The sequence below is a fragment of the Pipistrellus kuhlii genome, unplaced genomic scaffold, assembly GCF_014108245.1.
Source record: "Pipistrellus kuhlii isolate mPipKuh1 unplaced genomic scaffold, mPipKuh1.p scaffold_m20_p_19, whole genome shotgun sequence".
Lineage (NCBI taxonomy): Eukaryota > Metazoa > Chordata > Mammalia > Chiroptera > Vespertilionidae > Pipistrellus > Pipistrellus kuhlii.
This window is the reverse complement of record NW_023425504.1, coordinates 18170437-18187664: the sequence shown is the minus strand read 5'-3', so window position 1 is coordinate 18187664 and position 17228 is coordinate 18170437. Positions and strand designations below refer to the sequence as shown.

Genomic DNA, 17228 nt, shown 5'->3' with positions numbered 1-17228 from the left:
AGGGTAAACTACTGATTCTAAAGAGATGAGAGAATACCAAGGAGTTGGGGACACAAAAAAGGAGTGTAGATAGCACAAGCAAAGAGAAGAAAATAGATGATCTAGGCAAAGAGGAAAATGAAGGGAAGAAGCACTGAATAAGTGCTAATGATGGCTACTTATCCTTACTAACCTACTATGGTAAGCTAAAAAGGGGCATGAATAATGACTTAGCAAACCTATCAGCCACCCTAATCTTAATATGCACATAAATCTCTTTTTGCATTCAGCTTTACCTGTTACCATAATTACAATGTAATCACATCACATATACATCTAATTTATGAGAATGCAACTATTTACACACAGCAAAAAGAAAAATAATGTAAGTGATACAGGCCACTCCACCCACCATTCCTCTCAATAAAATGTATGCTTATGCCAAAACCAATTTGGCTCAGTGGATAGAGCCTCGGCCTGCGGACTAAAAGTTCCCAGGTTCGATTCTGGTCAAGGGCATGTACCTTGGTTGCAGGCAACCACAGTAGGGGGTGTTCAGGAGGCAGCTGATTGATGTTTCTAACTATCTCTCTCCCTTCCTCTCTGTAAAAAATCAGTAAAATATATTTTCTAAATGTATGCTATGACCCAGAGTGAGCATGAGATATAAATCTGCTGTTCCCTCAATTTATATCAATTTACACATGCCTTACACATCAAACTGAATAAAATACTACTATTTCAGCCCTGACCAGTTTTGCTCAGTGGATAGAATGTCGGGCTGTGGACTCAAGGGTCCTAGTTTCTATTCCGGTCAAGGGCATGTACCTTGATTGCGGGCACATCCCCAGTAGGGGGTGTGCAGGAGGCAACTGATCGATGTTTCTATCTCTCTCCCGTCCTCTCTGTAAAAAAATCAATAAAATATATTTTAAAAATGTATGCTTATGACCCAGAGGAGGCAGCTTATTGATGTTTCTCTCTCATCAATGTTTCTGACTCTCTCCCCCTCTTCCCTTCCTCTCTGTAAAAAATCGATAAAATATATATATTTTTTAATTAAATTTTTTAATTAGATGTAGCCCCTAAATGCAAAGCTAACCATTTCATTGGGGCAAGTAAATTAACATTTATTCTAATTCAAGAGGGAAAATGAGCAAGTGTATTGAAATTAGGGAGAGATGTTAAGTCTAAACTCTGCACCTCATGGATGACTTAGGGCTGTGGTCGGCAAACTGCGGCTCGAGAGCCACATGAGGATCTTTGGCCCCTTGAGTGTGGCTATTCCACAAAATACCACGGTCTGGGCAAGTCTATTTTGAAGAAGTGGCATTAGAAGAAGTTTAAGTTTAAAAAATTTGGCTCTCAAAAAAATTTCAATCGTTGTACTGTTTATATTTGGCTCTATTGACTAATGAGTGTGCCGACCACTGATTTAGGGAATTTATCAAAGAAATTTCTAATATCATCTATTTTATAAGAGATTTCCAGAGTTACTTCTTTTAACTCTACACTTAATTTTATTAAATCGGATAAAACTAATATCTGGTTCACAGTACAGTAAGTCCTCACTAAATGTTATTATTTTACTACTTTAGCCAAAATGATGTAAAATGAAAGCAATTTTACTACAGGTTAATTGATATAAACAAGCATTAAGTCCTTACAGCATCTCATCAATATTATAATGAAACAATGTTGAAGAAAACCCCGTTATTCAAGGACCTGTTGTATCTTAGCACTAACCTAGAAAAGTGAACTCTACAAATACAAGAAGTATTTCTTACCTCTTTTTTATTAATCACAATACTAATTTTTCTATTGATTGATGTTAGAAAGAAAAAGGTGAAGGGAAGGGAGGAAGGGAGGGAGGATTTCAATTTATTGTTCCAGGTATTTTATGCATTTATTGGTTGATTCTCATATGTGCCCTGACCGCAGATGGAGCCCCCCATAACCTTGGAGCATTGGTATGACGCTCTAACCAACTGAGCTATCGGGCCAGGGCTCTTTTCACTTTTTAAAAAATACAGGGCTCTTTTCTCTTTTTATAAAATCCAAAGTTAAGAAGACATTTTCTTCCATTTCTCATACTAAGGGAAAAAGGACTAACAAGTAATCATGTCAATTCGGAGAAACCAAGATGGCGGCCTAGGTAAGCACCTAAGCTGCGGCCTCACACAACAATTTCAAAACAACTAAAAAACAGAACGGACATCACCCTAAACCACAGGAAAGCTGCCGGAGTGGGAAATCTACAACTAGAAAGGAGAGAGGCTCACAGATCGGATTAGGAGCTGCAAAGCGCTGAGGTAGGGAGACACTCGTGTGCAGAGAGGAAGGACAGCCAAATGCCTGGCTGGCGGGAGGAGAAAGAAAGTTCGTGATTGCACTGAACCCTTTCTGACTATACTGAACCCCAACCCCAGCCGAAACCCCATGGACCCAGGCTCATACGGGTGGAGTCTGGACTGTAGAGAAAGGCACCCAAAGATTGGGAGACTAGGAGACTGGGGGAGCCAGGAGCCGCAGCAGGCAGGGTCTAAGTCACACACGAGTGAGTGCACGTAGAGAAGTCTCACAGCGGAGGTTGCCATGGCCTCTCCATAGCAGAAGGAGTCAGAAGCTCCTGACTACAGAGACCCAACCCAATTCCAGGCAAGCCCCTAGGGCATCCACACTCTTGCACGGGGAATCTGGAAGGTCAGAAGGAAACTCAGGAGAGCCGCGGAAAGCAGAGGTCAGGCAGAAACTCAGGCGAGCGCACAAGGGAAGGGCTAATGGGAAGCCAAGACTGTCAGCTCAGCCCTGAGACTCCGCCCCATCTAAGCTGAGCACAGAGGCTTTTGCAATTTTGCAAGTCTGATCCTATAAGACTGTCTCCAATACAGAAGGTATCCTGGAGTAGACACAGCTGATACTCACATCCAAAGGGCCTGGAGGTCAATTCCTCCCAGTGATACCAACAACAATCAAGTCTTAACTACAAGACTGTTCACACAGTCCACAAAGGGGAGCACCAAGAGTGTCTACCTCAGGTAACTGGGGAGGCTGACCCACTGGCCCATATAGGACACCAAACACAAAGCGATCCTACCAACTCTGGGAAGCAGCGAAAATGCCGAGACAAGGAAATAGATCTCAAACGAAAGAGATGGAGGAGAACAAAAGACTGGATGTAGAGTTCAAAACCATGGTTATAAGGTTTTTCAAGAATTTCCTAGAAAAGGCCGATAAATTTAATGAGACCCAACTAGAAATTAAACATAAACTGACTGAAATAAAAAATATTATTCAGAGATCCAACTTCAAAGTGATGAATAGCAAGAACCTACAACCAAGATTACTGTATCCAGCAAAGTTATCATTCAGAATTAAAGGGCAAATAAAGAGCTTCACAGATAAGAAAAAGCTAAAAGAGTTCATCACCACCAAACCAGTATTATATGAAATGCTGAAAGGTATTCTTTAAGAAGAGGAAGAATAAAAAAGATAAAAATTAAGATCAACAAATACATATATACAAACAAGTGAATCTAAAAATCAAGTGAATTAAAAATCTGAACAACAAAATAAACTGATGAATATAATAGAATCAGGGGCAAAAAAAGGGAGTGGATTGATAATTATCAGGGGGAAAGGGGTGTGGGGGTGCAGGAAGAGACTGGATTAAAATCGTACACCTATGGATGAGGTCAATGGGGGAGAGAGGAGGAGGTAAGGGCAGAGGGTAGGGCGGGAACCGGGTAGAAGGGAGCTATGGGGGGGGGGGGAGGAGAAACAATTGTAATAATCTGAGCAATAAAGATTTATAAAAAAAAAAAAAAAAAAAAAGTAATCATGTCTTATTACAAAGAGCTCCAGATTTTCATAAATTCCCCCAAAGAGATGTTTACCTAAAGTCCTGGGAAGAAAACTTCTAAATATTTTTTTCTCATCCTGTATCCTCCCCCCAAAAAAAGAAAAGTATGGCCTATGAATATAAAAGTGACTCAAAAATAGCAATTGGAAATTTAAATGCTACGGGTGTAAATATAAAATGTAACTTTGTAAAACTGGCAGTTTCCTTAAAAGTTCAACTTACACGGAGAAAAAGAAACCCTCATGCACTGCTGGTGGGAATGCAGACTGGTGCAGCCACTGTGGAGAACAGTATGGAGTTTCCTCAAAAAACTAAAAATGGAACTCCCAATTGACCCAGTGATCCCACATCTAGGAATATATCCCAAGAAACTAGAAACACCAATCAGAAAGGATATATGCACCCCTATGTTTATAGCAACACAATTTATCATAGCTAAAATTTGGAAACAGCCTAAATGCCCATCAGCAGATGAGTGGATTAAAAAACTGTGATACATCTACACAATGGAATACTACAGTGCAGTAAAAAAGAAGGAATTCTTACCATTTGCAAAGGCATGGATGGAACTGGAGAGCATTATGCTAAGTGAAATAAGTCAGTCAGAGAAAGATAAATATCACATGATCTTATTCATTTATGGAATATAATGAACTGCATAAACTGATAAACAAAAACAGATCCAGAAACAGAGAAGCATTGATCAAACCGTCAAACATCAGAGGGAAGGTAGGGGAGGATGGGGATAAGGTGGAGAGATCAAACAAAGGACTTGTATACATGCATATAAGCCTAACCAATGGACAAAGACAAGAGGCAGGTGAGGGCATAAGTGGAGGGATGGGAGGGAAATGAGGGAATAAATACACATATGTAGTATCTTAATCAATAAAGAAATTTTAAAAAATTTAAACTTACACCTACCATATCCCCCAGCCATTTCATTCCTAGGTATTTATCCAAGAGAAATAAATTTCTATGTCCATAAATACTCATAGATTTATAAAAGGACACTCTCAAATGCCAGTCAATGTGTAAATGGACAAACTTAGTACAATATAATTGTAGTATAAGTAATGGACTACTCAGCAATAATACAAGTAACATAGATGATCACAAAAAAAATTATGCTGAAATAAGTTGTACAACAAAATAACTCACTACATGATTCCATTTATAAAAATAATTCTAGGAAAATGTGAACTAATCTCTAGTGACAAAAAGCAGATCAGTGGGTGTCTAGACAGGGGGACAGCGGGAGCTGAGAGGAAATAAAATACAAAGGGGCAAGAAGAAATTGGGGAGTGGAATGATAGAAATGTGCATTATTTAGACTTTAAATATGCACAGTTTATTGTATGTCAATTATGCCTGAATAAAGCTGAAAAAATGCCTCCAAACTGCTGTAACATTGACAATAGATTATGAAATGTATGGTCTTTGTGGCCGCATTTGAATGGCCCTGAGTGGCCAGGCTTCCAGGCACAGTTTGTCAGCGCCAGGGCTGGACTGAAGCACCGCGGTACCATGAGGTTGCCGGTATTTAAGAGATTATGACATCTGAAACCCACAATGTTAAAAAACCAAACTTTTATAATAATATTGAGAACCATTCCATTGATCATTCTAAAAAAAAAAAAAAAAAAAAAAAAAGAGAGAGATCTAATTTCACTAAGAAGAACATGAAGGTGGTTAATAAATCTCAAAAACAGTTGGCTGCTTACATAAATAGAACAGTTGGACAGGCTGTTAAAAGCCCAGATAAACTACGTAAGGTGATCTTCCACAAAAAGAAAGTTTTTATCCTTTTCCAAATTCTTGTTTTGAAATGAAACAGTCCTCTAGAAGAGGGAGCTGTGATATGGTAAATAAAGAAAATGAACTGGCTTGTGCAGGACACCTGCCTGAAAAATTACACCATGATAGTCAAACATATTTGCTTAACTCCGATTCTAGTTCTTCAGACAGAAAGTGTATCATCAAAATACAGTGGGGGGTTTTCCTGAGATTTCTCAGGATCATGAAACAATGGCACAAGATTTGCTCAGCAGAAATTTGAGATTGAATATAGATTTAACTTTCTGGAAAAAGAGAAGTAAAAATGCACTTGTAACTTATTTTGTGAAGATAGAAGACCTTGGAGTGATGGTGATTGCCTTCCTGTGCTTACCCATAGTTTACAGGAAGAAAAACAATACATCTCACTCGGATGCTGTGTAGACTTGTTGCCTCTTGTACAGTCACTACTTAAAAGCAAATTTGAAGAATATATAATAGTTGGTTTAAACTGGCTTCAAGCAGTCATAAAAAAGGTGGTGGTCAAAAACTATCATCCAAAACAGAAATGATAAATGATGGAAATATTCATATTTTAAAACAATAATTAAGTGGACTGTGGGAATAAGAAAACCATCTTACTTTGGTTCCAGGATTTACTGGTAATATAGCTAAGGATGTAGATGCTTATTTATTACAGTTGCATCGAAAGACTTCATCTACTAAAGAGCATTTGGTTATTCAAAACATCCCTGGACTATATGATTTCCAAACAAGTCTCACTAGAGAATTGTGAACTGTGGAAGAAATCAAAACCTTTTTCTTTTAAAGCCACATATGAAACCACTAACGAAACCCTAACAATCTACTTCACATTGAAGTGGAAAAATATCCGAAAGGAGCAGCTTCAACTTTAATAAGGTGAAAGTGCACTATGAAGATTGTTCATCTTTGCTGCATATAGGATTTATATGGTTACTTGGCAACATTGTTGAAGAACTAATGAATCTTAATACAACCCTTCATAAGAATATACTTTATATTATGTGAAAAAAATAAAACAAAACTTATTACTAGGAAAAGCAAAGACCAATCATCATTATTTTTTTAAGATTGTGTTTTATAAGAAACACACAAATTTGTGCAGCTATTTTCTTATGTTGAAAGATTTTGAAAGTTTTAAACATCATAGCAAATAATATTAAAAGTTTTTTTGGCTACGCTGACATACTGTGTAAATAAAATGTCTTAATTATTAATAAGCCAATATGATACCAAGATCTGTGGGGGTTTTTTAAATCAAACCAACCATGCTTCTGGCATGAAAGTTGGGGAATTAAATCAGGGTTTTCCATTCAAGTGGAATGTTGTTAAAACTTATTCCACACCATCTTTAAAACTTAAGAATATTTTTAATATCTCTGAAAATTTTTTGCCAGAATCATTATTTTATGAATGTATGTGTTATTCCTACATAGAAGAGATGAATATGTATTTGTATGTGTGCTAAACTGGAAATGTTCAAAGAGTTGGCTAATTTATATTCACTTTCTATGGTATATAGATTTCTAATATTTTCAGTTCTGTATCATTTAAGCAAATTTATTAAATATCCCCCCCTTAAAAAAGTATTCTCTTGCAACCTTTTAATTATTCCCACATTCATTAAATTTACAAATTAAGTCATCAAATAAGAGGACAAAATACAACATTAATATAATTTTGAAAAAAATGGCTAACATAATTACCCATTAAGTTACATATACACAAAAGTTGTGAATAAAGTCTAAAAACAGCAACATGTTACATGGAAATGTGTTTCACATATATTGCTTTAAAGTTTCTATTTTCAATGTGCTACAATGCGAACCATTGTTTTATTTAATAGTAGTACTCTATTGCCCGGCCAGTGTGGCTCAGTGGATTAAGTGTTGTCCCCTGCACCAAGATGTCACTGGTTCAATACCTGGTCAGGGCACGTGCTCAGGTTGTGGGCTTGGTGCCCAGTATGGGCACTGCATGAGGCAGCCGATCAATGTTTCTCTCTCATCCATTTTTTAAACCTTACAAATCTGCTAAGTAACAGTTAAACTATTTCATACATAATGATACTCTAATAACAATCAGTAAGCTTGAAGTTTCCAGAATCATTATTTTCCTAATGGCAGCTGTGGTAGAACATAGTCACTCTTGTGCTCAAGCATCTTAGAAAGGCTTTTGTCTTTAAGACAAAAGAGGACAAAATACAACATTAAGAGCCCAAGCATCGACAGTCATGTGACCTTGAGAGAAAGCATAACCCTAGCTCCCTAGCTCTATCACCAGTTACATTAATACACACACACACACACACACTGCCCTTACACCTTTTCAGGAACAAATAGGGAACCATATTAGAAGGGAACAAGTGGAAAAATAAGAAAATGGCAGGCCTGTAATGGCCATGTACAAGTACGTCCTCCGGTTACATCAGAGATCCATTCCTATGGCGCAACATAACGTGATTTTCGCCATAAGTCGGAACCCACCTACATAAGAACCTACGTCTCTCACAAGGAACTCATATACAACAGTAAAAAATAAAAAATAAAGATAACAATTCCTGACCTTTACTTGTGGTAAGTAAATAATAAAAAGAAAACATAAGGTACATATGTGCATACATCAAAATGATGGAACTTTTTTTTTTAATAAATAAATGGGAGATGATGATGTAACCATGAAACGATGTACCTCGAGTCCGATGTAACTCGAGGTCTGCCTGTATTCATTCTTTCATTTAATAAACATTAAATAATTAGCCAGTGTGCCAGGTGCTTGTGCTACTGAGATTAAGAAAATGCCTTCCTGCCGAAACCAGTTTGGCTCAATGGATAGAGCATTGGCTTGGGGACTGAAGGGTCCCGGGTTTGATTTCAGTCAAGGGCATGTACCTAGGTTGCGGGCATATCCCCAGTGCAGGAGGAAGCTGATCGATGACTCTCTCTCATTGATGTTTCTGACTATCTCTCTCCATTCCTCTCTGTACAAAAATCAATAAAATATATTTTTTAAAAATGCCTTCCCTACCCTTGAGGAGAATGCACACCTTCTGGATGATACATTTTTGAAGAAAAATGCACTGAAAAGTAACTAAAGTTTCCCCCAAAGATGGACATGATGGACAGTATACTACAGGCAAAGTTATGATTAAACTGACAACGGCTTTTTTAGGAACAGGCCAAATTGAGATTCGTAACAACAAAAGACCAAGGTAATATTGTAAACATGACTGGACAAGATGTCCAGCTTGTACATTTCAAAGAAGAAAATGACAGTTTCAATCATTATATTCCTGATAGAATGGACCTTATGAGACAAAGAAAAATCATGTTTTGAACAAAAGGACATGATCTGGTATCTAGAATTACTTTAGAAACAGGCAATGCTATGGCCTGAATGCTTATGCCTGTCCCCTCTTCCTCCCGCCAGAATTCATATGCTAAAATTCTAATGCCAAATGTGAGGATATTAGGAAGTAAGGGCTTTTGTTAGGTGATTAGGTCATGAGAGCAAAGCACTCGTGAATGAGATTAATACCCTTAAAAAAGAATTTCCACCTGGCTGGCATGGCTCAGTGGTTGAGTGTCAACCTATGAACCTGGAAGTCATGGTTCAATTTCTGGCCAGGGCACAAGCCCAGGTTGTGGGCACCATATCCAGTGTGAGGTGTGCAGGAGGCAGACGATCAATGTTCTCTTTCATCAGTGATGTTTCCATCTCTCTCTCGATCTCCCTTCCTCTCTCTGAAAACAATAATATCTTAATATATAATAGAGGAATATGCAAATTAGCCAGGATGCCATCATGTCATGACTGAACAGTAGGGACCTGAGGCTGCATGGCGCCTGAGGCTCCATGGGGCTTGATGGGGGACCTCAGGCTACACACTAGCCCCAGCACAAGGCCAGGAGACCTCAGGCCACACCCCCTGCCACAGCACCAGGCCAGGAGATCTCAGATGGGGGACCTCAGGCTGCGCCCTTCACCTGGTGGGGCTTGACAAGGGATGTCAGGCCGTGCCCCTCCCTCCCGTGTCCCTCCCTTCCTGATCACAGGCCCCACTCCAGCGCCAGGGGACCACAGGCCATGCCACCTGCCCAGCAGGGCTTGATGAGGGGGGGTGGGGGGGAGACCTCAGGCCACGCCCCCTGCCAAGCGTGGTTGACTGGGACCTCAGGCTGCATCCCCACCCCAGCGCCAGGACTGAGGGACCTTAGGCTATGTCCCCTGCCTGGTGGGGCTTGACAGGGGACCTCAGGCCACATCCCTTGCTCCAGAGTCAGGCCAGCAGACCTGAGGCTGCACCCCCCCCCCCACCCAGCAGGGCTTGACGGAGGACCTGAGACTGTGCGCCTCCCACCCACCCCCAGACCCGGCCCTGGGCTGGGGGGCCTGAAGCTGAACTCCCCACTCAGAGGGGCTTGACAGGGGTGGGGCCAGCTGGGTCTGGGTCTCCTGCATTTTCAAAGCACATGTGGGTGGTAGGCAGGAACTTGACTCTAGATCCCACAGCATGCCTCAGACTGACAGGAGGGAGATTTTCATACACATTTTACTAATTTTCTTTCATCTCTGACACTTCTATTATAAAGAAAGGGCAAATAGCAATATTAAAATATTTCCTCTAATTATTTCCCTTTTAATGTGTATGAATTTTATGCACCAGGCCACTAGTAATATATATATTTTAAAGACAGAGTTTTCTGGACCCTTCCTTCATGTGAGGATACAGCAAGAAGCCTTCAGTCTGCAACTGAGGCCCTTCACCAGAATTCAAGCATGCTAGCACCTTGATCTTGGACTTCCAGCCTCCAAAATTATGAGAAATACCTTTCAGTTGTTTATAAGCCACCTAGTCAGTGGTATTTTGTTATAGCAGATAAAAATGAACTAAAAAGGGCAATAAAGACCTATACTAGACTATTTCTAATAAATTGCGTTAAAAAAAAAAAAACACGTCTCAAGGCAAAGAACTACTAGAAACCAAATGCAGAGAAATGCACCTAACAAAATAAAAATATAATGCTAAAAAATAAACAACTGCTGCCATCTTTTTCATACTAGAGAACAATAACTTCATAACTAGTCTGTAGTAAAGAAATTTTCAATAAAGCAAAAACTTAGTAAAGGAGACAGTCAACTGGCAGTCAAAAGGATAGGAAAGAATCAACACAATAAGATACTTCTAGGCTAAATGGCCCTTACAATCAAACTGGTCCAAAGATAAAATATTAAGCAGTCAAGATAATGTAATCAATGAGGTTAAATGTCCCATAATCTGCTCAAGAATAAAGTCATTTGGCTCAGGACTTTATTTTGTTTTTAATGTTTTTCTGGTCACTTAACAAGCAACCAAGAGGACATGTGAGATTGAAGGGGCAGAACTATCACTCTGTATTTCTCCATCCCCAGTCAAATCTACAGCCTTCAACAACAGGCAACAAATGAAGATCCTGGAGGGTTTGGTGAAGTGAGTTTTGATTCTGGATAAGAAGGAAAAAGTTAGAGTCTAAGCCAAAAAGAAGAACTATTTTCACACTCCAAAACTTAACTCAAGTAAGCTAGCTCCATAACTAATTTTTAACCAGCACTTTTTATTTAGAGCAGGAATTAGCAATACTGAGTCAAATCCATTAGGCTTTTGTAAATAGTTTTCCTAGAGCACACACACACACTCACACTCATTTATTTATGTTGCCTATGGCTGATTTAATACTACAATGACAGAGTTGTGTAACTGCAACAAAAAAAACACGTGGCCTTACAAAACAAAACAAAAAATATTTGCTCACCCTTTAGAAAAAAAATTTGCTGACCACTAATTTAGAAGAAAAGAATACCTAGCTATTGCTTTTTTTTTTGAAAGGCACTCAGAAAAATAGTGTTTATAGTTCAACAATTAAAGGACACCATCTCTAACATCCTCTCCTCTAATTTCTGAAAGATGCTTTTTGCCATCTTGATGCAGGGATCATTTGTGTGGGGTCTATGACTTGGCAGCTCAAGACCCTAAACTAATCACTACCAATTCCTATTTAGTAAGTTTTTCAAATCTAATGTCAAACTTGAGATCACAACCGCCATGAAGACTCATAATGGTTCTACTTCCTTGTTTGTTCATGTAGTAAATAGCCCCAGATGATCTGACAGGGTATAAACATTTTTTTTAATATTTAGGATATAAACATTTTGCTGCATCAGAATCATTTAGGGAGAAAACAACTGTCTTCTAATTATAGGATGATATAAGAATTTATCCTGAGTCAACCAAGTACCCTGAAATGTAAATGTAACTAAAATGCATACCTCCCAAACTAGATATCCGTTCTGCCAATGGCTGGTGAAAGAGATCACACCTGAGATAGATTTGTACGAGGTGTTATCTGTCTAAATTGTTCCTAAAGAGAAAACAATGGGAATAAACAAGGGGAAACATTAAAAAATGCCATGAAAAATAGAAAGCTGTCAGTGATCTGCTCTGGCCAGATGAGACAAGGCCTGCATGGAATCTGCATTGAGGAGGAATTCAATAAATTCTAATGCTCATTGGAATTAGAATTCTTAACCTCAATTTTCATGTCAAGGAAAAATTTCTTTCTTAGACAAAGGGGGAGATGAGGGAGTCAGATAGCCAGACAGAAACAAACATTGAGCCAGGAGAATGAACTTTCAAAAATCCTCCATATCAGCGAAAAGAGGCAAAGAATCACTATAAACTCTATCAGAAAGGAAGAAAGATTCATTCATTTTTCAACAAGTATTTATTTAGCACCTATATACCAGGCACTGCGGTTAGAGGTACTAAACAAAACAAAATTTGTTGTCCTCACGGAGCTTACATTCCAGTGGGGGATCAGGAATAAAATGCATTGCATTTTGTACAGTGTTAAGTGCTCAGAAGAAAAACAGTGAGTGATAGGAAGTGTTGAGAGGGGTGTCCAACAAAAGCTACTTGATGAGGCAATATCTGAGTGCTTCTGGACTAGTGTGCTTCACAGTACACTTGATGGACTAGAATAGAGGTTTAACCCAAGAAACAAATAGTTTATACTCATGGAATATCCATGTGTGTCGTGGGCCTGCAGTTGTGATTGCCACATTGTTCTGTAGAGACAGTAACATAAGCCATTTTCTATATGGGCTAAAAGTTCAAGAAAAGAAAGGAGTGTACATTTTCCCATTTAGATGAAAGCACACATTCAAAAAAATCGCTCCTTAAAATGTTCCCAAAACAATAAAGGACTAAAACGGTTTTAATTCACAGGACAAAAAATAAATAAAAGAAACAAGGACAGACAAGAGATGTCAATGAATAGGCAGATAAAACAAAAACAAATGAGGAGTTTACACAGGACAGAATTTTTATTTGGGAATATCATCTTAAGGAAGTACATGGCAGGATACAAAGAGAGACAAAGCCATAGCAAAGCAACACTGACAAGCATCTCATGCTAGATCAAAATGCTGCAGGGGAAAATGTAGAGCCTACCCTGGAAAAGAATAGAAAGGAAATTCTACAGGATTTTTAAAAATGGGTCAGTGCCACACAGGTAAGCAAGTCTTACCTATGGGTGGCTAGTCCTGCTGTTAAATTGACACCAGGAAGAAGTAGCAAAGAGAGTCAATCAGCTGCCAGAACTAGACTTACTTCAAAGAAAACGGTAAATTTAAACTAGAAGCTCCTTACCTTCCATACCTGTTGATCATGGAAAGCCAAAGCTGGGTCCCTACACATAGCATTAGACTTAAATGATTAGAGGAAGGGGATAAAGATTGGGATTACTCCTCTCTCTGTCATACATAAATTTCAAAAACAAAGAAAGAACTGAGAAATTGAGCATAAGCACCCCCTAAAATATAACCAGTGAAGCAGGAAATATAACTTCTCTGACAGGTCTCAAACCTAAGACATCTAGGTGTTGCAAAATCTTCTCTAAAACAGCACAACATGTAAAACTTAATAGCAAAAATTCTTTCCATTCTTGAAAAAATCAGGATTACCTTATTTTTCTACCATTCATTTCTTTTTCTATAGAAGTCAACTATTTCCTCAAATACTCAATGCAAATTTTAAAAAGTAAATTCTATTTAAAAGATAGGGAGAATAACACTTTTCTATCTGTTACACTTTCACAGCATCTGCTACACTTACTTTAATAGACTGTTGTAAATATAAAATAAGGTGCATATCAATGTCCCTGGTAAAGATATTTTTAAAATCAAGTTCAAAAAACTAAACATTTTCAAGTTTTAGGAGTTCACACCAAAGATTTTATTGTAGTTTCACATTAGCTTACTTATTTCCTGACCCCTTTAAGATTATTGAAAAATACTTAAAATTAAAAATAGCAATATTAGAGCAGAAACTAATACAAACACAAGTAACAATGACAAAAAAGATTTCATAAATATCCTCCAAATTTAATTATTACTGATAAAAATCTTAAAGTACAAGCTAGACACTTCTCTCATTTCTTAATTTAAAAAAGCCTATAGAGAATGCACTCATTTCTTCTTTATGGATATTCTGCACAGCTGAAAAACCTTGTCTTGCCCTGGCCCATGTGGCTCAATAGTTAGAGCATTGGTCCACGCACTAAAGGGTTTCGGGTTCAATTCCCAGTCAAGGACACACACCTCGGTTGCAGGTTCGATCCCCAGCCCTAGTATGGGGAGGAAGGCAACCAGTCAATGTCTCTCTCTCACATCGATGTTTCCCTCCTCACCCCCCTCACACACACACCGGTGGGTGAGGATTAACAAAAATAAAAATCTTATGTTAGTAACACATACTATATATAGATATATATCTTACCTATTAAAGATTTGATATTTTCTAAGATTAAATCACTAGTAATATTTCCCGATAAATCTTGCCCCAATTCAGCAATCAACTTGGCATAGCCTTCATTCTCTTCTCTTAACAAATTGAATTTTTGCTGCTTATAACTGAAATTAAATAAACATCATAAAGGAGATAAAATTAATTTCAATTAACAAGCTTGCATAAAAGTAATGTGCTGTTACTGAATTTTCTTATCTCTATTATATATATCATAACAATAGCTGTTGAAAGTTTAATACCTCTTTGTTTATCTTTTAGGATAATTACAGTTGTTCATAAGAGACACCCCAATGTTAATTACACAGGTGAAACCAGTAACACAAGAAAAAAATATTGCTAATCCCAAGGAACAATAACATACCACTATTTCCATCACTGACTAAGAATATACCCTAGAGCCGTGGTCGGCAAACTGCGGCTTAAGAGCCACATGCAGCTCTTTGGCCCCTTGAGTGTGGCTCATCCACAAAATACCACAGCCTGGGCAAGTCTATTCTGAAGAAATGGCGTTAGAAGAAGTTTAAGTTTAAAAAATTTGGCTCTCAAAAGAAATTTCAATCATTGTACTGTTGATATTTGACTCTGTTGACTAATGAGTTTGCCGACCACTGCCCTAAAGTATAGCCATAGCTGTATTTTATTGGTAATAAAGAAAGCACTGAATGTTGTTTTAACTTCTAATATAAAAAAAAGTAACATTGGTTTCACATGATAATGTTCACTGCTGACTCAGGCTACTTTAAAAAAAAAAAAAGAAACAAGGACACATACATAATACCTCAATCAATAAAGAAAATTAAAAAAAAAGAAACACAAAACACATGCTAACAACAACAAAATAAAATCTTCAAACTGCCTTTAAAAAGTTGGTGACAGAAGATGATTTGACTTTGGATGGTGGACACACAATACAATATACAGATCATAATTCATAGAAAAGTACACTTGAGACAGTGCTTCTAGAGCCTGCCCACCCCACCTTCTTAATGCCCGGGGGTAATTTATTCCCTTTAATTAACAATAAAATCTTACCTTCACATTTAAACTTAAAAAAATAAATGTATACTTGAAACTTACATGATCCTATTAACTAATGTCACTTTATAAATTTAATTTAAAAAAAGAAACTTCTAGTATTCAAAATGAGAACTAAAACACATACTCAAGTACTTGATGTACAATATAAAAATACATGTACTTACAAGAGTTTTGTCTTGATTTTAACTGACTTTTGATTGAATTGCTGTGATTGTTTGATAAGCCCTAATGATTCCAATGTTTCTGGATCCAAGCGTTCCTTTAGAACTGTGTCTGAAACTAAATACTGTATTTGAAAATATTAAAGGCCATTTATTATTACTAATTAGCATTCCATCTGTACATCCACAATCTTAATTAAATACATTCAAAATAATTAATAAAACTATTAAAAGCACATCAGATATCAGCTTAAATGTATAACAAAATTTAAAACTTCAACAAAAATAATGACTTCAAATATGGAAAAATACAGCACAGTTGTTTTGGGTGTTTTTTTTAAGTCTATGCGTGCTATTTACAGCCTATTGAGTCTGTCAACTGCATTTTTTTTTTAAGATAATACAGCACTTAAGCCTTCTTTGATTTCTACTGCTTAAGTCAAATAATTCTAGTACAGCAAAAACAAAGACATTCTCCTAGGTCCGAGTAATGGCATTTCTCCTTGGTTCTAAATTTATGAACATACAATGGTTTACTAGACAATGATTATAACAAATTCTAGAATCTATTGTTTTTAAACTACCTCCATTCTTTTTCTCCTTGCCTAATAGTTTATGAAAAACTGTTTGTTTAAAAGCTGTCTACATCATTTCTCCTCACTTGCTAGATGCTTACCTTTTCATTCTAGGTCAGGAATTGTTTAAGTGATATGGTACCATGCCTATTTCATAGACATAATTAGCATGTCTAATTTTACAAAGCATTCCATTTCAAAACCCAAATCATACCATATAATCAACTGAATGTCAATATCCTACTCCATTAACATGATCAACTGTGATTATAATGTAAAATTTAGAAAGGTAATTATTTTTAAAACTTACCAAACACGCTAATACCAATTGTGTAAAATAGTCTCTCTTGCCTTTTTCTTCTAAACAATTTGTCTCAATATCTACAATGATGAGGAGAAAAAAAGATGAAAGTTTAACTTACTTTTCTAGACTCTCTCCAGAACTATAATAATAAACTTATTTTCTTTAAAACTAGCTTATTTTAAAATGTCTCATTCCGAATTTAGAAAAAAAATTTAAACTATGGTAAATATGAGCTCTCCTTCATATGCATATGAATGCTCAGCATTAATTTCTCCTGACACTGGAGACTGACCCTGTGATCAATGGCATATTCATAAAATGAGCTATGTGCTATGGCACTAGAAGCAACGGTTTCAAAAAAAATATTGTTTTCCCATGGACATAAGCAATAGGGTAGTGAAGGCCTGGGAGGTGGGGAGGGGCGGGGAGGAAGGGAATGAAGGAGGAGGGAATGGGAGATATCTATAATTCTATCAACAATAAAAATATATTTTAAAAATACTGTTTTCAGAAATGGAAATATTAAGTTTTTTAATAATATATTTTATTTAACATAAAAGAGCCAAAATGTTTAAGCAAAGTGTAAATAACCACATTAGAGATGCTAAAGAAAAGATTCCTTCCTTAGGTGTAAAGTTGAACTGGG

At 37.2% G+C, this 17228-nt stretch overlaps 1 protein-coding gene and 1 pseudogene across 11 annotated transcripts in view; one reads left to right on the top strand and one right to left on the bottom strand.

The window, feature by feature from the left end:
- The window catches only part of THOC2 (THO complex 2), a 126641-nt gene that overhangs the window by 69637 nt on the left and 39776 nt on the right, over window positions 1–17228 (bottom strand). For 10 of the 11 annotated variants that reach the window (XR_006742009.1, XM_045583549.1, XM_045583552.1 and 7 more), the window contains exons 5-7: window positions 16589–16659; window positions 15707–15828; window positions 14475–14608 (exon numbers count right to left, since the gene is read on the bottom strand). Coding sequence is in view for 9 of the 11 variants with exons in the window: in XM_045583549.1 (XP_045439505.1) it covers window positions 14475–14608; window positions 15707–15828; window positions 16589–16659 (327 nt within the window). In the remaining 2 variants the exon portion in view is untranslated. Of the gene's footprint in view, window positions 1–11965; window positions 12048–14474; window positions 14609–15706; window positions 15829–16588; window positions 16660–17228 lie in introns of those variants that run through there. The other variant, XM_045583554.1, reaches the window with a different exon arrangement.
- Window positions 5295–6460, top strand: LOC118721981 (annotated as a pseudogene).